General features: G+C 40.3%; 1 protein-coding gene across 6 annotated transcripts in view; it reads left to right on the forward strand.

Moving 5' to 3' along the window:
* Positions 1-19,414, forward strand: part of celf4 (CUGBP, Elav-like family member 4) — a 102,344-nt gene that overhangs the window by 76,068 nt on the left and 6,862 nt on the right. Inside the window, exons 4-13 of one of the 6 annotated variants that reach the window (XM_034693132.1) lie at positions 6,123-6,251; positions 8,091-8,170; positions 8,500-8,640; positions 8,945-9,083; positions 11,745-11,897; positions 12,329-12,439; positions 13,910-13,972; positions 14,531-14,611; positions 17,049-17,192; positions 18,227-18,423. In XM_034693132.1, coding sequence (XP_034549023.1) covers positions 6,123-6,251; positions 8,091-8,170; positions 8,500-8,640; positions 8,945-9,083; positions 11,745-11,897; positions 12,329-12,439; positions 13,910-13,972; positions 14,531-14,611; positions 17,049-17,192; positions 18,227-18,354 — 1,169 coding nt within the window. In that variant the 3' untranslated portion in view covers positions 18,355-18,423. Of the gene's footprint in view, positions 1-6,122; positions 6,252-8,090; positions 8,171-8,499; positions 8,641-8,944; positions 9,084-11,744; positions 11,898-12,328; positions 12,440-13,909; positions 13,973-14,530; positions 14,612-16,927; positions 18,424-19,414 lie in introns of those variants that run through there. The other 5 variants (XM_034693148.1, XM_034693140.1, XM_034693157.1 and 2 more) reach the window with 5 other exon arrangements.

A 19,414-nucleotide genomic window follows, 5' to 3' on the forward strand; every position in this document is an offset into this window, starting at 1 on the left:
TGTAAGGACTGGGAGAGAGGTGGTAGCCTGTAAAAGAAGAAAAAGAACCTTTAAGGAGAGAAAGAGAGATTGTGCGACATCCTCCTCTGTTTAGTTTGGTGGAGCTGTGAGGATGATTGATGGAGCAGGAGGGAGCGGAGGCGAGCTCCGAGCGTGAGGAAGCAAAGTGAGGGCAATGCAGGCTGTCCATACCTCTGTCTGTCTGTTACCTAAGTCTATCTCTCTCCTTATGTCTGTCCTCAGCCCACTTCTTTTCTCAGCACACCTTATTTTTCCAAGATAATTTCTGTGTCTGCCGCTCACTTCTTCTCTATAGCTTAAATGTTCCTCCAAGACATAAAGGCACATAGTACATAGTACATAGTACTGTTAGGGTGTTAAGTTTTGTTTATGCTGTGGTGGAAGAAAAACTCGGATCCCATAATTTCTGTGAAAAACATGCTCTAACACACATAAGCTCTGCATTAGAAAAACTTTGATGCAGAAGTATTTCAGAAAAACACTATTTTAGTACCAAAAGTGCAGGTACATTTTGTAAAGACGAGTGCCTGGTGACTTATAATGCCCCCCCTTGTCTCCTACAAATTTAGTTTGTTCTTTAATAAACTGCTTTCCTAATTACGCTGTGGTTTCAGGCCTGTCAGATGCATAATTACAAGTAGTGTTTTTATGATAGCTGGTCGAGTCAGGACTGCTTTTACATTTTGAAAGAATGATAGTTAAGTCCTGTGGTTTTTAAAGAAACGATCAAGCCTCCTTCAGTGGGTTACAAATTAAATGTGGTTGGTTGTAAAATGTCAAAACAAAAAGAGTAACAATAGGGGAAAAAAGATCTTATGCTGTAAAAATAAATACTTTGTCTATTCACTAATCTTTTAGGGGCAGAGTGATTACCCAAAATCTTTGGGTCTTGCACAGTTACTTTGATGAAAATCGGATATGTTCAGATGGAAAATTACTTGTTATGTAGAACGCACAGCCACTCATAGATATCTGAAAGCAGGATTAGAGCCCACAGCCTTTGATAAAAGGACACAAGTCGAAAAGGTCAGCAGCACATTGGTGTCATTTTTGGCAAAATATCATACTTTAGAAGCCTATCATATGTTCTTAATGTTAAGTCTTCATCTAAACAGATAGAGACAGCATCTGTCTTAGATTCAAGAACTGGAAGAGAACTTAAAACATCTCCTGTTTAAATACTTTGAAATACAAGTAAGAATCAAATCTAAGTATTAGAGTAAAGAAAGATTGGTTCAGAATTTTACCATGTATTTGTGGTTGTATTTAGTTATTTTACACTGTAAAAACAATAAGTTGTAGTAACTTCTAACTCATAGTCAGTTTAACTAGAAGTTAGAGTAAAGGTTTTGATAGCTCACTTACAAAAATGTATTAATTGAAATTTGAAATTTGAGTCATTACAATATATCTTAAAATATTATATGGAGTGGCTACAGAGAGCAGTGATTACTGATGGTTGTTGTCTCATAGCTACTAATTTCCTGGATTGCATCCTGGTTCAGCCATTAATGACAAGGGAACAATTAACGACTAAATTAAACAATCAACTAATAAAACCCAAGGATCTCAAGTACAACTTAATTTAACTAGTACTATTTATGAGTGTGTACTTTGTGTGTTTGCTTGTTTTAAATTGATAAGAATTTATCTCAACTAATCATCCCAAACAAAGCCTATTTAAAGTTTTCAGACCACAAATTTTTTTACTACAAACAACTATAATATTTTTACAGTGTGACCCTGTTCATTTTTTTTACTGTGATAGACAGTGTTGGATATGAGGGAGTGATGTCCAGTAAAAACCATGACAATAGAAACTAATACTTTTTAATTGTTAGGTGATACTGTGGGGTCATTTATAGAAGGAAAATCAGGGAGACAGTAAGATGCTGTGCACGTGCGTGCGTGCGTGCGTGCGTGCGTGCGTGCGTGCGTGCGTGCGTGCGTGCGTGCGTGCGTGCGTGCGTGCGTGCGTGCGTGCGTGCGTGCGTGTATGTGTGTGCGTGTGTGTGTTTGTGTGTTTGTGTGTGTACTAGAAGGAGCTTTACAACATTGTTGACACTCTGGTGTATATTGATTTGCTCTCCAGCTGAATATGAGCGTGAGTGTGTGTGTGTGTGTGTGTGTGTGTGTGTGTGTGTGTGTGTGTGTGTGTGTGTGTGTGTGTGTGTGTGTGTGTGTGTGTGTGTGTGTGTGTGTGTGAGTGTTAACAGGCCTTTTTCCAAAGTAAGATGTAATGTTTATTGGTTTCTTCTCTGGGGAACTGTAAGCTTTGTCCACCAATGAGCTGTGTACTGTGAATGTGCATGTGTATTTGTGTGTATGAGAAGATGGGGGGGGGGCAAACATTTCAAGAGTTGTGTGCGAGTGCATATATGTGTGTCCTCCACCCCTGGTGTGCGCTCCACTCTTGTAAACCCCCCCACCCCGGTGCAAGGCCAGAGCACAGATTAGTCTTGTTGACTCGGCAAGGACACCCTGTCAGGCTCAGGCAGTGGGGAACGGACCCTAAGCATGCATGCATGCACTCACGCTCACACATGCACACAGATATCGCTAACAACTAGACACACATTCATTTGCAGAGCACTTTCTGAGACGATTTCATCGAGGCTCATTAATTTCTCAACATATACATCCATTTTCACTGAGTTCAGATTCGGTGAAAAGAAGAACAGACGCACTTTCACACCAACAAATCTGTACCTTGTGTGCGCCATCACACTTTCACTGTCTGTCTCATAATCCCTGCAAAATGCTCATTCACTGACACAATCACACTGTCATGGTGAATAATAGAATAGAATAGAATAGAATAGAATGCCTTTATTGTCATTGCGTGACTTGCATACAATGAAATTAGGACTGCAGCTCCGTTGGTGCATGCATACATATCTACATAAAACAGCAATAGCAGCAAGAGCAACAGTGTTCTGATAATAAAAACTTTAAAAAAAAAAAGAAATGACTGTAAAAATAAATAGTATTAAGTTATAAAATAATAGTATTAAGTTATAGAATAATGCACTAGAGCTGGACCTCAGTCTGACAATCATTTTTGAAAGCTCATACATGTACAACATTGAAATCATATCTGAACACACAAACTAGGTATGCACTGATCCTACTTTTTAGGTCCCGATACCGATATCGATACCTGGGCTTTGGTATCTGCCGATACCGATACTAGCCGATCCGATCCTGGTATTGATTTAACAATCTCTATTCCTTAATGTGAGGATAGAATCATGTTTTGGCAACTTCAGGCTTTTCTGACTTGATGGTGAACTGTACCTGGGTTACAAGTGCTAAACCAAAGGGTGGAATCCCTTCATTTCAAGGATCCGGAACAATTAAATCCAATAACCTGTCTGTTTTTTAACACTTTGAAACCATTAATAGAAGGTGTCTTGCTTCTTTGCAGTAGGCTACAGCTGACATAAACTTCTTCCTTTGGGCTCCCATTATATTTTTGAGCGTGACTGCCATCCGTCAAAACATTAGCGCTGCACATGTTGCGAGTTTCCGGCGGAGTTGTCAGCAAAAGAAACGTGACATGCAGCTAAACTGCAGAGCCTCTGTAGTTATCCTCCATCATGCTCCACTGGGCAAAATGCACAGACCGGCCGGTGCTGATGACGTAGGAGACTCACATGGCTGTTGTAAAAACAGAAAAGCATAGAACTGAGATGAATAGATCTGCCAAATGGATCGGCACTATATATCGGCCCTTAGTCACCGATATCCGATCTAGCTTTTTGAGCCTTATCTAGCCGATATCCGATACCAGGATCGGATCGGTGCATCACTAACACAAACCTGCCCTTTTATTAGACAATATCTGTTTGACACTTGAACTGGTTTACATCAAGTCGATTTTTGTGATATTCCCTAAAAAACAATTTGAGCTAAGAGATTGAAAGAGAAGGCAGTTTATATATGCAGAAGACTGGTCAGTATTCTATTTGGTCTAAAAAGAGAAGGGGGGGCATGTTGGACATAATATCTGCTTAGCCTTAACTATATTAAGTGGTTTCCCTCCCATTTTGGAGTTTGAATCCAATGAGAGATCAAGTCATTGATGCTGTGTTAAGTAATCCTGGCTGGAGTACCAGCATGGATCAGAATATGTCCTAGTCGGTCCACTGATAAAAGTTAAAAGAAGTCACTTGTGTCTTAGTCTGCATCAGAAGAGCATGTAGCTGGCTAGCCTTTCTTAGATAACAGTTGTGTTTATCGTAACACGTACAAAAGTGAAGAGTGAACACAACTTTGAATAAGGGGAGAGAAAAATAGATTGAATAAAGAGTTTACATTGCAAACACCAAATATTAATACAGTGGTTACTTTCGCATGTGACTGGCTTACATAGACAGTTTCTGCATGAAGTCTGGCACAGAAGAAAATTTTCAAAACTGTTGAAAAAGCTCTAACATTAAAGACGTGTCTGGGACTTGACACGGCCTGTTTTTGGCATGATGTTATTCCAGACAAACAGTTCAGATGAAGCAAAGATGAAGCTAGAACAGCATTGACTCACTGCACTTGCAGGGAGAAAAAATTGAAAATAATGTCAGCCTCTTGTCGAAACTTTTTTTCACTGAGTCCCTGAGCCAACATACATCAATACATTTTATTTACTCTGTTCCTGTAATAATAAGTAATTTGTGGTTGTTTTCTTTGGATCTGGACTTACTTATCTCGTTATCTTGAGAGAACAACACTGGTGTTCCCATGATAACGAGTCCATTCCAATTATTTCTGTATATATGGACTTATTTTTCTTGTTATCTTGGGATAACAAAGCTGGTTTTCCCATCATAACGGGTTCCTTTATCTCATTATTCTGAAATAACAATGCTTGTTTTCTCATGATTACTGGATCATTTTCTGGAAATCTAGAAAACAAAACATTAGGCTGGTCACTGACAGGCCAGACCGCATACCATGCAGACATTGTTCAACTAATGAGGCAAGTTAAGCCTATTCCTATGTTTGTTTTGTGCTTTCTAAATTCTGGGGGTAACACTTCAAGATCATCTGACGTTAAGTCAAGATCACAAGAAACAACTGAAAAGAACTCTTTATCACTGAAAACGGAGTATATAAAATGTATGCATGCCTTAGGGCTTCTGCACTTTGAGCTACTTTACAACCTTTAGCCAAACTGACTGGTAGCTGATTATAAGGGCTGCACTAGCCAATCAGTAACATTGTTTTCTATCACAAAGAGACATGGTTTTAAACACACATTTACTGCAGACAAAGGTAGAGCCAGGAGCACTAAATACAAGTGAGTGCTGTGTTGTTGCTTTCAGACACATTTTTGAAATGCTGAACCATGAGCATCTGTGAGCAGAGCTCATGCAGAGGGCACGGTGCCAACTGTGCTCCCACAGGACACAGACTACACAGAAAAAGGTTTTCCTGCCTCGGTCATGAGTTCAACTTTCACTGAAACGAAATGGAATGGGGCATATTATCAATAAATAGAAAACCAGGGATTCAAAGACTGTTTTGTACCTTAGAGTTAGTGGAGGTAAAAAAATATATATATACTTTGGGAGAACATCTACTAAAGCAGCCCCAATCTCAACATCTTGTACTACAATCCTTGTTCAGAAAGCAATTTTAAATGTGACAGTAAAATGCTTCTCTAAAGTTTAAATGTTAAATTTCTCACAGTGTCACTTCATGTACTGAAATAATCATCATTTGTCAGTGGCTTGTTATGAACATTTTAATTGTTATTCTGCTGTTACTACTGATGTTTTCCATATGGAGCGGATCACCTGAGTATGAACCTTTGTATGAATGAGCAGACTCAATAAGAATTCATGGTTAAGCAAATAGCTTCAAGCTAACAGTGTAATTCAAACCCAATTGAGATCTGAAGCTGCTTGTAACACAAATTATTTGGTGGATAACATATGTCCTGTTGAATAACATATAAGTCTGTGGTATCACAAAATGTCTTTTACATGCAGCAAAGGATGAGAAAAAGTTCTGCTATTTCAGTGAGTTGAGCGAGTTTATATGTAGATTATCAGAGGGCATCTGTGTTCTCCTGAGCTTGACCTATTCCCTTTCCTTTTTAGAAGACAGAAAGCTCTTTGTTGGCATGCTTAACAAGCAGCAGTCAGAAGATGACGTGCGGCGCCTTTTCGAGTCCTTCGGCAGCATCGAGGAATGCACCATCCTCAGAGGTCCCGATGGAAACAGCAAAGGTGAGTTTACAGCTGTTTATGACTTTGAACGGGCGGAGAGTTTTTTCACAGGCTACTGCACAGAAATGATTTGGCCTTTCAAAGTCGGTGACTTTGTAAAGTTCTCCTAAACACTTCCATAGGTGCAATTCGACCAAGAGTTCCAGGGTCTTTTAGCCCCCAGAACTACTTTCCCCTGAACTAAAAGGTTCCTGTGCCCCCATGAGGCGTTTTTCGACAGCAGGAACTTTACCCCGGAACCAGGGACTTTACCCCTGAGCTACGTGCATTTCGACCGGAGGAACCAGGGTCTAAATTTAGTTCAGGGGTAGATAATCTCCCCCCTGAAAAGCCCCTGCTTGTGGGGGTAGTACTTTTCAAAGGTCCTGAGACTGTCGGTTGAACGTAACGGTGTTTGTGGAGTTTACACAGTTGTTGAAACACAGAGGGAGTTCCTGGGAATGCATACTAGTTTAGTTTTTTATTAAGATTTCAAAATATTATTAATATAAGTTCTTATCTCCATACGTCACTGGCCTGATTTGCACATTCTACCCGGGACTTCGGTCGAAACGCAGACAACAATGGGGGCACAGGAACCTTTTAGTTCAGGGTAAAGTAGTTCTGGGGGCTAAAAGACCCCGGAACTCTTGGTTGAAATGCACCTATTGTTGTCTGCGTTTTGACCGCGAGCTGAAGTTCCGGGTAGATTGTGCAAATCAGGCCAGTGACATATGGAGAAAAAAAAATATATTAAATAATATTTTGAAATCTTAATAAAAAAAATAAACTAGTATGCATTCCCAGGAACTCCCTCTGTGTTTCAACAACTGTGTTAACTCCACAAACAACGTTATGTTCAGCCAAAGTCCCAGGACCCTTGAAAAGTACTACCCCTTTCAGGGGGGGAGATTATCTACCCCTAAACTAAATTTAGACCCTTGTTCCTCCGGTCGAAATGCACGTAGTTCAGGGGTAAAGTCCTTAGTTCTGGGGTAAAGTTCCTGCGGTCAAAAAATGCTTCATGTTAAGTGTTGTCAAAACGGGCTAGTTCACAATCATCAGAGGAGTGGTTACATAAAGGCGCTGTAGATTCTGTAAAATTGAACAGTAAACGCCATGTGAAAGATTTGCACACAGGGACAAGAGATATAAACCACTAAGTCTTTGAAGATGAACACCGTTAACATTTTAGTCAACCTACATGGCTCTAATAAAATAAAAGGTCAAGTGAACCTCAGTATAAACCTCCACGTGTCATGCCAGAAAAATGTCCTTTTGAAATGTTGTCAGGGTGCGACACAAGTTCACCACATGAAGTTCATCAGCAGGCTTAGCAGCCAATCAATGAGGCCCGATGATAAGTAAGCCTGATGATTACAGTGGGCTTGATCATTCTGATTCCTCCGTGAAGCTCCATTAACAAGCCCTCATCAGCCAGCTTACTCAGCTGATGGGCTTTAGCTCAATAATTGCTGGGAACTTGATCATTCAAATTCATCAACGGGGATTGTCAATAGTAAGCGACACCACAACGCTGTGGCATTTTAAGCCCCATCGGAGGATCCCAAAGTTGTTAATGGTGTCAGAGTGGCGTGTTTGGCCCTGATTATTGAGCGCTGATCCTCACTGATGCAGCCCTCCCCAAGTAAAGAGGGCTTTGTTTACTAAGTGTTTGTTGCTGTAACGCTGTACGGGACTTATCAGAGAGGGAAAAAAAGAAACAGTTTTTACTTTTAAACTTATTGGCTGTGTTTTGCTGTGATACCGTATCATACACTTTTCAGTAAACTTTTCTCCATACTGTTTTTTTTACCTTTCACATTTCTCACCCTTCTGTGTCTCTATCTCCCTTTCCAGGCTGTGCATTTGTAAAATACTCGTCTCATGCTGAAGCTCAGGCAGCCATCAGTGCACTACACGGCAGCCAGACAATGCCTGTGAGTATACCATAACTGTGTGCTTAGATTTATGTGCGAGAGGTGAGTCACATGGAGAGATGAGTCACAGAGCACTTAATTACCTTCTTAAAGTTGAGTTAAGTTATACTTTATTAATCCCAGTAAGGAAATTCATCCTTTGCATATGACCCATCATAACTATTCTAAGGGAACGGCTGCCAACTTCAGCTTTGCTTTGGCAAGAGTGAACGTGTGCATAAATGTTCATGTGCAGATACAAGCTTATGTCATGTGTCTTTTGATACACACTAACATGTACGGCCTGGCATGTGTGTGTTGTGTGGGTGGGTGGATGGGTGGGTGCACAGGGTGCCTCATCCAGTCTGGTGGTCAAGTTCGCCGACACGGATAAGGAGCGCACCATCCGCCGCATGCAGCAGATGGCCGGTCAGATGGGAATCTTCAACCCTATGGCCCTGCAGTTTGGAGCCTATGGGGCCTACGCTCAGGCAAGACACCCTGCAAAACGCCTTCTTTATCCACAGTTATTCATTCAATGAACCAGGAAATTAAGTGGAGTTCTCAAGCCTAGCACATTTATGATTCTGTATTTTTTTTTTTTAATGAGTAATACTGTGTTTTCTGAGGACATGTTTTAGATTCTTGTTAATGTTGTATTGTAAAAATAGATAACATTTTGTAAGAAGCAATATTTGATTCCTGTTTTTGGCCTCTGAACTGTACCTCATTTTTCTTTTATTATACCCGCACCTTTCTCTATCTATGTTGACATTTTTCTTTTTTACTGTTCAGGTGCAGCAGCAGGCAGCGTTGATGGCGTCTGTAGGCCAGGGAGGCTACCTCAGTCCAATGGCGGCCTTTGCTGCTGCCCAAATGCAGCACATGGCCACCATCAATGGCATCCCAGGAGCACCGCTGACCCCAACGTCAGGTACCAGTACTGAATGTACTTACAGTTTAAGGGTCAGAAATAGACATGTTTATAGCCTGGTACAAAAGACGAGTGCTATCTGGATAGCTCATTTCTGGATCGGCTCTCACTGTGAGGGGGGGGGGGGGGGGGGGATTTTTTTCTAACGCAGTTATTTCGAAGATATTGAGATTAAAAGTCTTTCAATGAGAGGCACAGCTGACTGCAGGAACACTGCAGCTGTTGGCTAGGAGGCTCAAACTCCGCCTCTTGACGCCACACTGGCTCCACAGCAGCAATATAGCTGCCGCTTATGATTGGCCTCAAAACAGTCCTTCAGATCATATAACTGACATTTAGGCCCTGTATCCACTAATAATGGGTTTTTTTTGTGCTGGCAGCACCTATTTTCTATACAAAATTTAAAAAGTTCAGAATTTTCAGTGCTCAGCATCCCAAACGCTAAGACACCCTAACCCGAACCTGGCATAAGCTGTTTTTTGTTGCTGTGCTCACAGCGCACTCAGCTGAAAATACTTGCCTTTTTGGAATGTGGCCACTGCTGCAAGGCTGTTGACCAAGTCCAGCCGGACAACCCACATCACTCCGATTCTATCTTCCCTACATTGGCTTCCAGTTAAATTTGGGATTCATTTTAAGGTTCTTGTTTTTGTGTATAAAGCTCTGCGTGGTCAGGCTCCTGAATATATCACCGACCTGCTCCACCCCTACCTTACCAGTAGGTCACTCAGGTCTTCTGACTTGCTGGTTGTCCCTCGAGCTTGTCTAAGAACAAAAAGTGACCGTGCTTTTGAAGTGGTGGCACCAACATTGTGAAACGCTCTTCCTGTAAATATTCGTTCAGCTGTCTCTGTTGTTGCCTTTAAAAAACTCGTAAAGCCACATTTATTTAAAGAGGACTTCGACTCACCTTGTACAGACTAATGTTTTAATTACGCTACTGTCTGTTTCTTTTAATGTTTTATGATTTCATTTCTTTTCTTTTTTTTATGATTTCATTTTAAATTGAAAATTTTTCTGTGAAGCACTTTGTGATTTCATTCTATGAAAGGTGCTATACTAAATAAAATCGACTCACTTACTTACAATCATTGATGTCACTTCTCCTCATCAACCAATTTAAATTAAGGTGTGAGAAATCTTATATTAAATTTGTCAACAACAATAGCAGAGGTCCATACAAAGGGGAAACTAACCACCCTTTTTGCAATGAGACTGCAATTTCCACATGTAGAGCTGATGTTGATGCTACAACACAAGTTCTATCCATTTTTTCTAGGTTTTCTTTGCAAAAATGAATTGAACGATAAAGTAAATGTTAAGTATAAAAAATATATATGAAATAGAAAATATAAAACAAACTTCACAGTCATTACTACAGGAAGCAAAAATGCCACTGAACCACCTTCATGACCTAGCAACAGTAAGTGCCAGTGAGAAGCGTCCTGAAATTGAGTTTGTGGGAACTGCCAGCACAAAAAATGTTATCAGTGGACACAGGCTCTAATGCAACCAACATTCTAGTTAACCAGGTAATGCTAAAGTCACTGCAATGAATTTTATCTGGTTATGAAAGAGACTGAAATAAGCACTACACAAGCAAGCAAGATCGTTATCAAAGAGATTATTTCTGTTGTTATTCTTAATACATGTAACCACTGCCAGTGTGTCAGTGTCAGTTGAGGCAATTCATAGAGTCAACAGCTCACTTTTACATTACTTACTGCAAATACACAGTGATTGACAGAAAGGATGATGTTTTTCCTCAGATAACTTTGCTAACCCATGAACCGTACACATTCAGCAAAGAGCAAAGATGTAATATCACATTACTTCTCAGTTGTTTGCTGCCATGAACCATTCAGGAAGACTAGTTTCCCTCAATTTGCATTAAAGAAGAGAACAATACTCTATCTTACTTGTAGGGCAATGTGGCAGGCAATGGATCAGAGTGATGGATGCTCCACAGTGGGGTACAAAGCAAGGCCTGTTGTGCTTACACAATGACAATTTTGAATTTAAGCTGATCATTACAAATCAAATATTTGATTTACAGTGACATTGGAGTAGCAGTTTAAATTTCAAATAGAAAGTGACAGTCTCATTACCTTCCTAGCTGCAAAGCTGTTTAACTGATGGCCATTATAGTGTAATCAAAATTTTGCAAATGCCTGTATGATGTTTTTCACATGCACATGACCCTCCCTCAGCAGTGTTCATTTGTTCTTCCTTGGAAAATATCTATGCCTTGAACAAAATCCAGTGTATGCCTTTAAGGCCCTACGGCAGAATGGGGATATTTTCAGATAGAATCTATACTGTAAATGTTTCTTGATGCATTTATAACATGCAATCATCCGAGACAAAAATATAATTGGTATCCATAAGATATCATCAACACTGTGTTCACACTTCCTATACAATATGTCTAACATTCAGCTCTAATGGCTGTTGTGTCACTGTAAGGGCCAATGCTGCGACAAGAAATCAGCCCTGACATTTAGTGTCTTCACCAGCCCACTAGACCAGCCCCTCTGACATTTCCCAGAGTTACTATGTGTCCAGTCTAAGAAAAACTTTCTCCATTATGTCTCAGATGAAACTACAGCAGAAAGCTCATCGTTTTTCTCTGTCTTTCTCTTGTCTGCCCCATGGCTGCAGGTGGCAGTACTCCTCCAGGCATCAGTGCCCCCACAGTGACCAGCATCCCCTCCCCCATTAGTGTAAATGGTTTTACTGGCATGCCGCCCCCGCAGGCAAATGGGCAGCCGCCTGCAGAGGCTGTTTTCACCAACGGGATACACCATTACCCTGGTAAGTCTGATCAATTTAAGGGAATGTTTGGAAACATGCAATATTAATATTAGTGATGATGAAAATCTAAAATATAATGTTTTCCACATTACAAAAGAAATGTTTTTACATTGATTTCATGAAAATGAGGCTTCAAACCGTGAGCCACCCTCTGCAGTAATACAGTGATTGTAATGGGAGAGTGTGCATGCTGCTGGCTTACAGGCGTGAATAGCCTTGAAGCATGTTCAGGAGTCCGAGGCCAGACAAACGTAGCCCACAGACAGTCAGCATGTCGAGGAGATGAGTGTTTGGCAAAGGTGCTTATGGGCTGCTGGAGCCTCAGTATGCGCTTGTGTCATGAGCCGTGGCTAGTACCTCATTGGTTTTTGTCTGTGAAGAGGTGGAAGAAAAATCTGTTTTCTATTTTTTTTACACTCTTGTCTCTCCAGTGTTGCAGGAGGTGGTTTTTAGGGAGGACTCGGAGAAAAACGGCTTGGGCGTGGCTCCGCGGAGTTGTTTTGGGGTTCAGGGTGGCTGCTTCCTGTCCTCTCTCTCTGAAGGTAGCGCTCCCCCCCTCGCATTGCCCTCTTAAACCCTTTCCCTCTTCCCAATGGGCATCATTGTGGGTCAATAAGATTCTCAGCTAGTGAAATTACTTTCATAAATAAATTAAAAGCATGTGGTTTTTATATGACCCTTTTTAACCTTTGAAAACTGCATGACAAATTAAATTTGTGAATGTTTAATAAAGATATTTCTAGTACAAAAATTTCCTATTTGCATTCAAAGCAGAAAACTGTCACTTAAAAACTCTAACTTCAGTGTCAAATATGTGCTCTCATGCACACACTCACACACATATGAACTACTGTCCCTTATTAAGCAAGCCAAAAGCTTGGCTACATCTGACTCACAACTTGAATGAGTTATAAGTGTTGTTTTAGGGTCAAAGTGTTGTGAGGAATTTGGTCCTTTAAACCTGTGCTCAAATGTCTACAGAAGCTTCTCTCTGTCTTTAAACTTTTCCCTTTGATATCATTATAACTGCATTACAAATCTATTCTATTCATTCAAAATCTTTCTATTTAATTGCTTTTTAAAGGATTATATAAAATCACAGACTTTAAATGATTGACCTGTACTTGGACCTGTACTTTTGCCTTTTCTTGTTGCATTTTGAGCTGTTATCAGTGTTGCTGTTGGTCTCCCGTGTTCAGTGTTTCTTTGGTTTTTCGGTGATAGTGGGGTTATCAGTGTATGTGTGCATGCAAGCCTGTTTGTTCTTTAGTGGTGTAATTAATGTGCATGTGTACAGACGGGTAGTTAGATAGTGTGGTGCAGTATATGTGGTCATTAGTGTGTTAGGAATAGAGGAGTTATTTTAGTAACTACAGTACCTGCATCTCCACACGTGAAGTGACAGCAACAGGTTTGAACAGTGTTGTGTGTATTGTAATCGTCATGTTTTAAATGTGTGGTTTCAGTGGAGTGTTAGAGAAATTTAATGTTTTATCACCTTTAGATTTGTTTGTTAAAGGTTCATGTATTTGACACAATGATTTATTTTCCTGTGGTGATGTTTTTTTAGTTGTTTGTTTTAACTTTGGTCCTTCAAACTTTTACTTTTCCGTTGAAGAGGAGAGATACTTTTGAAAAGAGCTTCGGGAGAAACAAAAAAGTAGAAAGCCCAGCAAAAGAGAAAGAGAGATTCAGAATTCAGTTCCTCACGCACTGAAAGCGAAGCAAGTTGACACCTCGCTGTTGGGCTCTCTAACCTTTCTGCTTTTCTCCTCCTGTCTGTTCTCCTCTCCATCGCCTCTCCCTCCATCCCTCCTCCCTCTCACCCTTGTTATATATTACTCTCGCCATCCTCCATGCCCTCTCCTCCATCTACATTCTCCCCCCGTCTTTCTTCTCTGCCTCATCTCTCTCCCCCTACACACACATACACACACACACATACACACCTTCATCCATCCACGCTCCCCTCCACCTCCTCCTCCATCTTCTCTGTGTCTCTGGTGGAGCAGCTCAAAGTCCCACAGCAGCTGATCCTCTCCAGCAGGCTTACACAGGAGTCCAGCAGTATGCAGGTCTGTCTGTCACTCTCAGAGCAGCACTGATCTGTGTGTGCGTGAGTGAGTGAGTGTGTCAGTAAGAGCATGAGAGCGAGAGAGACAGACACAGAGAGAGAGAGAGAGAGAGAGAGAGAGAGAGAGAGAGAGAGTGAGTGAGAGAGAGAGAGAGCAAGGGGAGAAAGATAAGAGATTCCTTTGTTTGAAATTTATTCATGCAACATTAAGTATTGCATTCAGAATACATCAATTTATTCCCATCTTATTGTCTTTCAGTGTGTGTGTGTGTGTGTGTGTGTGTGTGTGTGTGTGTGTGTGCGTGTGTGTGTGTGTGTGTGTGTGCGTGTGCGTGTGCGTGTGTGTGTGTGTGTGTGTGTGTGTGCGTGTGTGTGTGTGTGTGTTGGTGCAACAGTCTATTGTCTGTTATCTGATCGATTGCCTGCTGTGCTCCTGCATATATCACATTGTTTGTATGTATCAAAGTGTGTGTGTGGGGGGGGGGGGGGGGGGTGCGTGTGTTCTCTCTAGTCATGACTGTTATCTGATCCGTGCTATGTGTGTGTATGTGTGTCTCAGCAGCCTACCCTGCTGCATACGGCCAGATCAGCCAAGCCTTCCCCCACCCTCCGCCAATCATTCCACAGCAGCAACGAGAAGGTAACACACAACAACACAGTCTCACACACAAACACACACACATTTGGCACACCATTCACTTCTAAATATTCATACATGCTGCAAACATTTAGTCATTCTCTGTTCAACTTTAATCCGCCTGCCAACATAGCCCTGGAATGAACACCCACGTTTAAAAATATCCAGGCAATTCACAGTGCTCACTTTGTTTTCAGGCATGATTTCACCTCCTGCCAGTCTGACAAAAAGAGAAAATACTGAGTACTCACACTAACAGAGTATAACACCCAATATCAGTCTGGTTAGATTTGAGAAGGCTGACAAACCTGAACTTGTATCTGTTAACCTTTTTAAGGCAGTCAAATCAGTGGAACTTTTGAAAATGTTGTTAAAATATAAAGAATATGTAAAGCGTCACTTTCTGACATAGAAGCTGTCCCTGCTGGATTTAAGACAAACTAACTTTAATGCCAAATGTAGTGTTTCAAACTGAGCCTCAAACCTGCTCACGAACTCATTGACCTGCAGGCTTGTGACAGCCATGCTTGGGACAGTACTGCCCTCTTGTGGAAAATAAACAAAACAATGTAAATCATTTATCAGCTGTGGCTTACTACAAGTTAACGCATAAGTAGTTAGTGGTCCTTCGATCTGGACAACCTCAAAGCTGGGTATGCTGAACCTTTGAACTTTACATTACAGCTGAAACTTTCAAACCCAATATTTAGACTGTTATAAACTGCAATATGATTTAGAGGGTAAGTAAATAATTTAATTTACAGTTTTTCTTAGTCACTTTGGTACATTTCTCAAATCATCTGCAACATTTGCAAAACAGTAAGTGCATTTCTCAAAACAATTCGTACAAATAGTAAAACACCATGGATTACCTGCAAAAGCCAGTATCTTGCTCAAAATCCTTAGTTCATCTCTCAAAAGTAAATATCTGTGTCAATGAACATGTCAGTGCCATCAGAAAGACAGGTCCTTGTGTCATTGTGTACGGATAAGACAGTCAAATTGCTAAGTCATGTTGTCAATATAACAGTGAACTCTGGAGGGATGTTCTGATGTAAACTATGGCTAAAGTTTTGATGACAGTTATTGTAAATTGTAAGTTACACCTTAATGTATGTGGGAGATTGATTGAAAGAGACTGGACAAGATTCACATTTATGCTTTTACTGTTTTACTTTAATTTGTTGACAGACCATGCCATTACAGAAAGAAAAAGACTGCACCGAGGCACCTTTGAGCTATTTCAGAAAACTGGTTGATCATTGGTTGATCTAATGCTTCACACATTTCCCTTCATTAGAGAAAGTCAAGACCCACCTGGGAGCAATTTACCAATTCAGGACAGATTTGGAAAAACAGTCTGATGGAAATGTACAGAAACATGTTCATCCATGTTGCATGTGAAGACTTATGCGATGAACTAATGCCTAAATGTTGTGGAGGGTGAGACGATTCAACAGAGACCCATTATAATACATTTTAATCAACATGACATAAGCAATTGATAATGTAGGAAACAGCAGAGAATTGTATATAATCATTTGCAAGGTTGTACTAAAGCATTTGCAACTTGTTCAAAGATATGAGAAACTGCTTTTTTGATCTGCACAAGTGACACAATGATGTGAAGATTGAACAAGTAGTTTTGAGAATTTAAATTCTGATCTGAGAAATGTACCAAAGCCACTGAGAAAAACCGTAACATGATCACCAAAAGAAAAGTCAGCATTTCAAAGTCCTTAAAAACTTGACACAAATGGTGAATGGCTCTGTGCGCACAGCCAACTCAGGTGCCGGTGGTATTCAGGAACATATTATGAAAAATAACTGCAGCACACTGAAATTAATTTACTTAATGTACAACCTTATTATTAACTCACAATAAAGTCTAAGTAAAGCCAGTTCAGTGTGCAGCGGCGTACTTGTTATTTTTCCCTAAAAACTTGAAGTTTGAAGTATCTCCAAATCATTCGCATTTGCTCCTTTCCAGTTTCACTATCAAAGTTTTAGCTAGTGGGATTTTTCAAGCATGACACAATGACACAAAATGCACAAATCAAAAGAGAAAGATGGTCAATGTGCTATGGAATAAGACAATGATTAAGAGCAAATATAATACAACTGCAATTCTATTGTAAATATGACTTTTTGTTAACTGTTCCAGCTTTGATTTGTTCTAATGTTGCTGAATGAGACTTAGATAGATGGATGGTGCATTATAGACAACCTAGCTAGTTAAAATGAGTTGACTCAAAATCAGAATTCTTATAAAAATGTTCATGCCTTATAATAATGTTCAAATTTCCTTTTTCCATGCAGTCTCCCTCTTTCACAGCAAACCTTTTACTGTATGCTTTCCTTTCTCTCTTTGACCTTTGCCCCTTATCTTTTATTCTCCCCCTGTCTGTCTCTTTCTCTCGCTTTCTGTTTCTGTGTGCAGGACCAGAGGGTTGCAACCTGTTCATCTACCACCTCCCTCAGGAGTTTGGGGATGGAGAGCTGATGCAGATGTTCCTGCCTTTCGGTAATGTCATCTCCTCCAAAGTGTTTGTGGATCGGGCGACAAACCAAAGTAAATGCTTTGGTGGGTAAAAATGACCAAACCAAAAGATTATTGGTTATTTATTATTCTGATTATTCTTTTTTACTAATCACCTTCTCTACTGCAGTCAACACCCCCTTCCTAACCTCTCAACAACCCTCCCCTAAAAGAATGAAATCAAAACGAGCTTGTTTTTACTTCAGAGAAAGAATAGTAAAAGAATGAGTCTTCTGTATTAATTAGTAAAGCGATGTTCTTAAGAAGCTCAGACTTATTTTGATCAAAATGTCAGTGATGTGGATCTAACTGTTTTGTCAAATCAAAAGTCACACTGATCATATTGTGGATTAGTTCTGTTTTGGTGCCTTATTTGTACATTCTTATAGCTTGGCTGACATGAAATACAAATGCTTTCTCCCAGTCTCCAACTCACTGGAAGCAAAAGCACCGCATGCTCAGAATATAACAGTTGCTCTAGCATGCAGAGACGGAGAAGTGCTGTCTCACTCTGCCACTGACAGCACAATTTAGCCGAACGTATAATTATGTTGCAAATTATAAATGGGTTGTGGAGCATATTTAATAGAGAGTCCGTCAGGTGCAACCTATTTGCAAAGTAGCTTTTGCTCATTAATACGACACAATATTAATGTTGTATTATCCATGTTGAAATTTTGAGATGCAGCCTTTATGATCTGATGTATTTTCTTTCAAGTGGAACTTATGAACCAAAACTCCACAGTAGCACGAATGTGTTGTTGTTAGGTTTCACATCACATCAACAGGCTCATGTTGTGATTTTAGTTGCATGCTTCTATTGTGATGCCATACTCTTTGTTAGTTTTAAGGAATGTATTATCACTTGTAAGTTATGTATTTTTTTGGATGCTTTTTTTAGTTTGTGTACTATTGAATTCTCATTTTAAGGCTTTATGTGTATTCATACATGTAAGATACTGCTTCATCTTATCAAAGTCATCTCTATTATGCATTCCTCTGTAACCACAGACTGCTCCAGCCTCTTCGTCTAACCACATCACTCTCTCTCTCTCTCTCTCTTTCGGCCTTTCCCCCAGGGTTTGTAAGCTTCGACAACCCGGGTAGTGCCCAAGCTGCCATCCAATCAATGAACGGCTTCCAGATCGGCATGAAAAGACTCAAGGTGCAGCTGAAGAGGCCAAAGGATGCCAATCGCCCCTACTAGCCCCCGCCCCAGCCAGCCAGCCACCACTCTGGGCGGCCGGGGCAGCCGTCTCACACCGGGGAAAGACAGGTAAGACCTCCAACTCTGTCTCCTGTGGAAACATTTGTTGTCACTTTAGTTTTATAGGTAATTAACCGAGGCCAATGCATGCACAACCACTGCATACTATATTGACAAATGCTCAAATGGCAAGTCCATTTATGGCGCTGCCTGATGTCGTTTCAGTAACCTTTTATAAATGTCATAAAACATTTGCAGATGCCTAATAATAAGCTGATCATCTGCAAATTGCTTGTAAAGAATAGTGATGAAGTTTTAGCCTCTTTGTTGATAGTTCAAGTACGCGTTTGTAAATGTTAATTCCGGCACAAACTATGACTCACTTTTAGTAACCTCTAGAGTTTGATGACTGACAGTTTATTAAGAATAAAACATGTATGATTTATGATGTTGTTATTATCACTATGTTGTAAAATGATATGCCCTCTACCATGCAACACAATATTTATATTATATTCAGTTCATAATAGCTGGTTGAAACAAACAAAGCAGAAGGAGCATTTACTTACATGTCCCCAGCTCTATTTGTAGAACAGCTTTACAGTAAGTGACCCTGTATGTTACCCTGTAGGTAAAAGATAATTGGTAAATGCTTCAGTGTGTTGCACAGGGAAGGAATTGCTTCCAAGGGAGAGGCATTTATTACCCCTCAGGCGGGTAATTGTGCTGTTCCTCTTTGTCTCCCCCCTTCATCTGTGTGATGGAGAGTTTAGGCTGCGTCGTTCATTCACCACTGATGACTTCATTCAAGGGCAACTTATCACCCACTCACAAACTAACCGAACCATACAAGAGACTGTCCCGGGGCAAATCACTGCAGGAAGAATAGTGCAATCTCATATGAATGTGTCACAAATGAGGCACCATTACTTTTGATATATAAAAACATTTTCAACAGAATAGTGGGGAAAACATATTTTTGTATTTCCTTTTCTATTGGCCTCCAGTTTGCAGTTATACTGTGTGTAAAAGTTCAACTGATTAACAAGAATGTCTTCTT

The sequence above is a fragment of the Notolabrus celidotus genome, chromosome 1, assembly GCF_009762535.1.
Source record: "Notolabrus celidotus isolate fNotCel1 chromosome 1, fNotCel1.pri, whole genome shotgun sequence".
Classification (NCBI taxonomy): domain Eukaryota; kingdom Metazoa; phylum Chordata; class Actinopteri; order Labriformes; family Labridae; genus Notolabrus; species Notolabrus celidotus.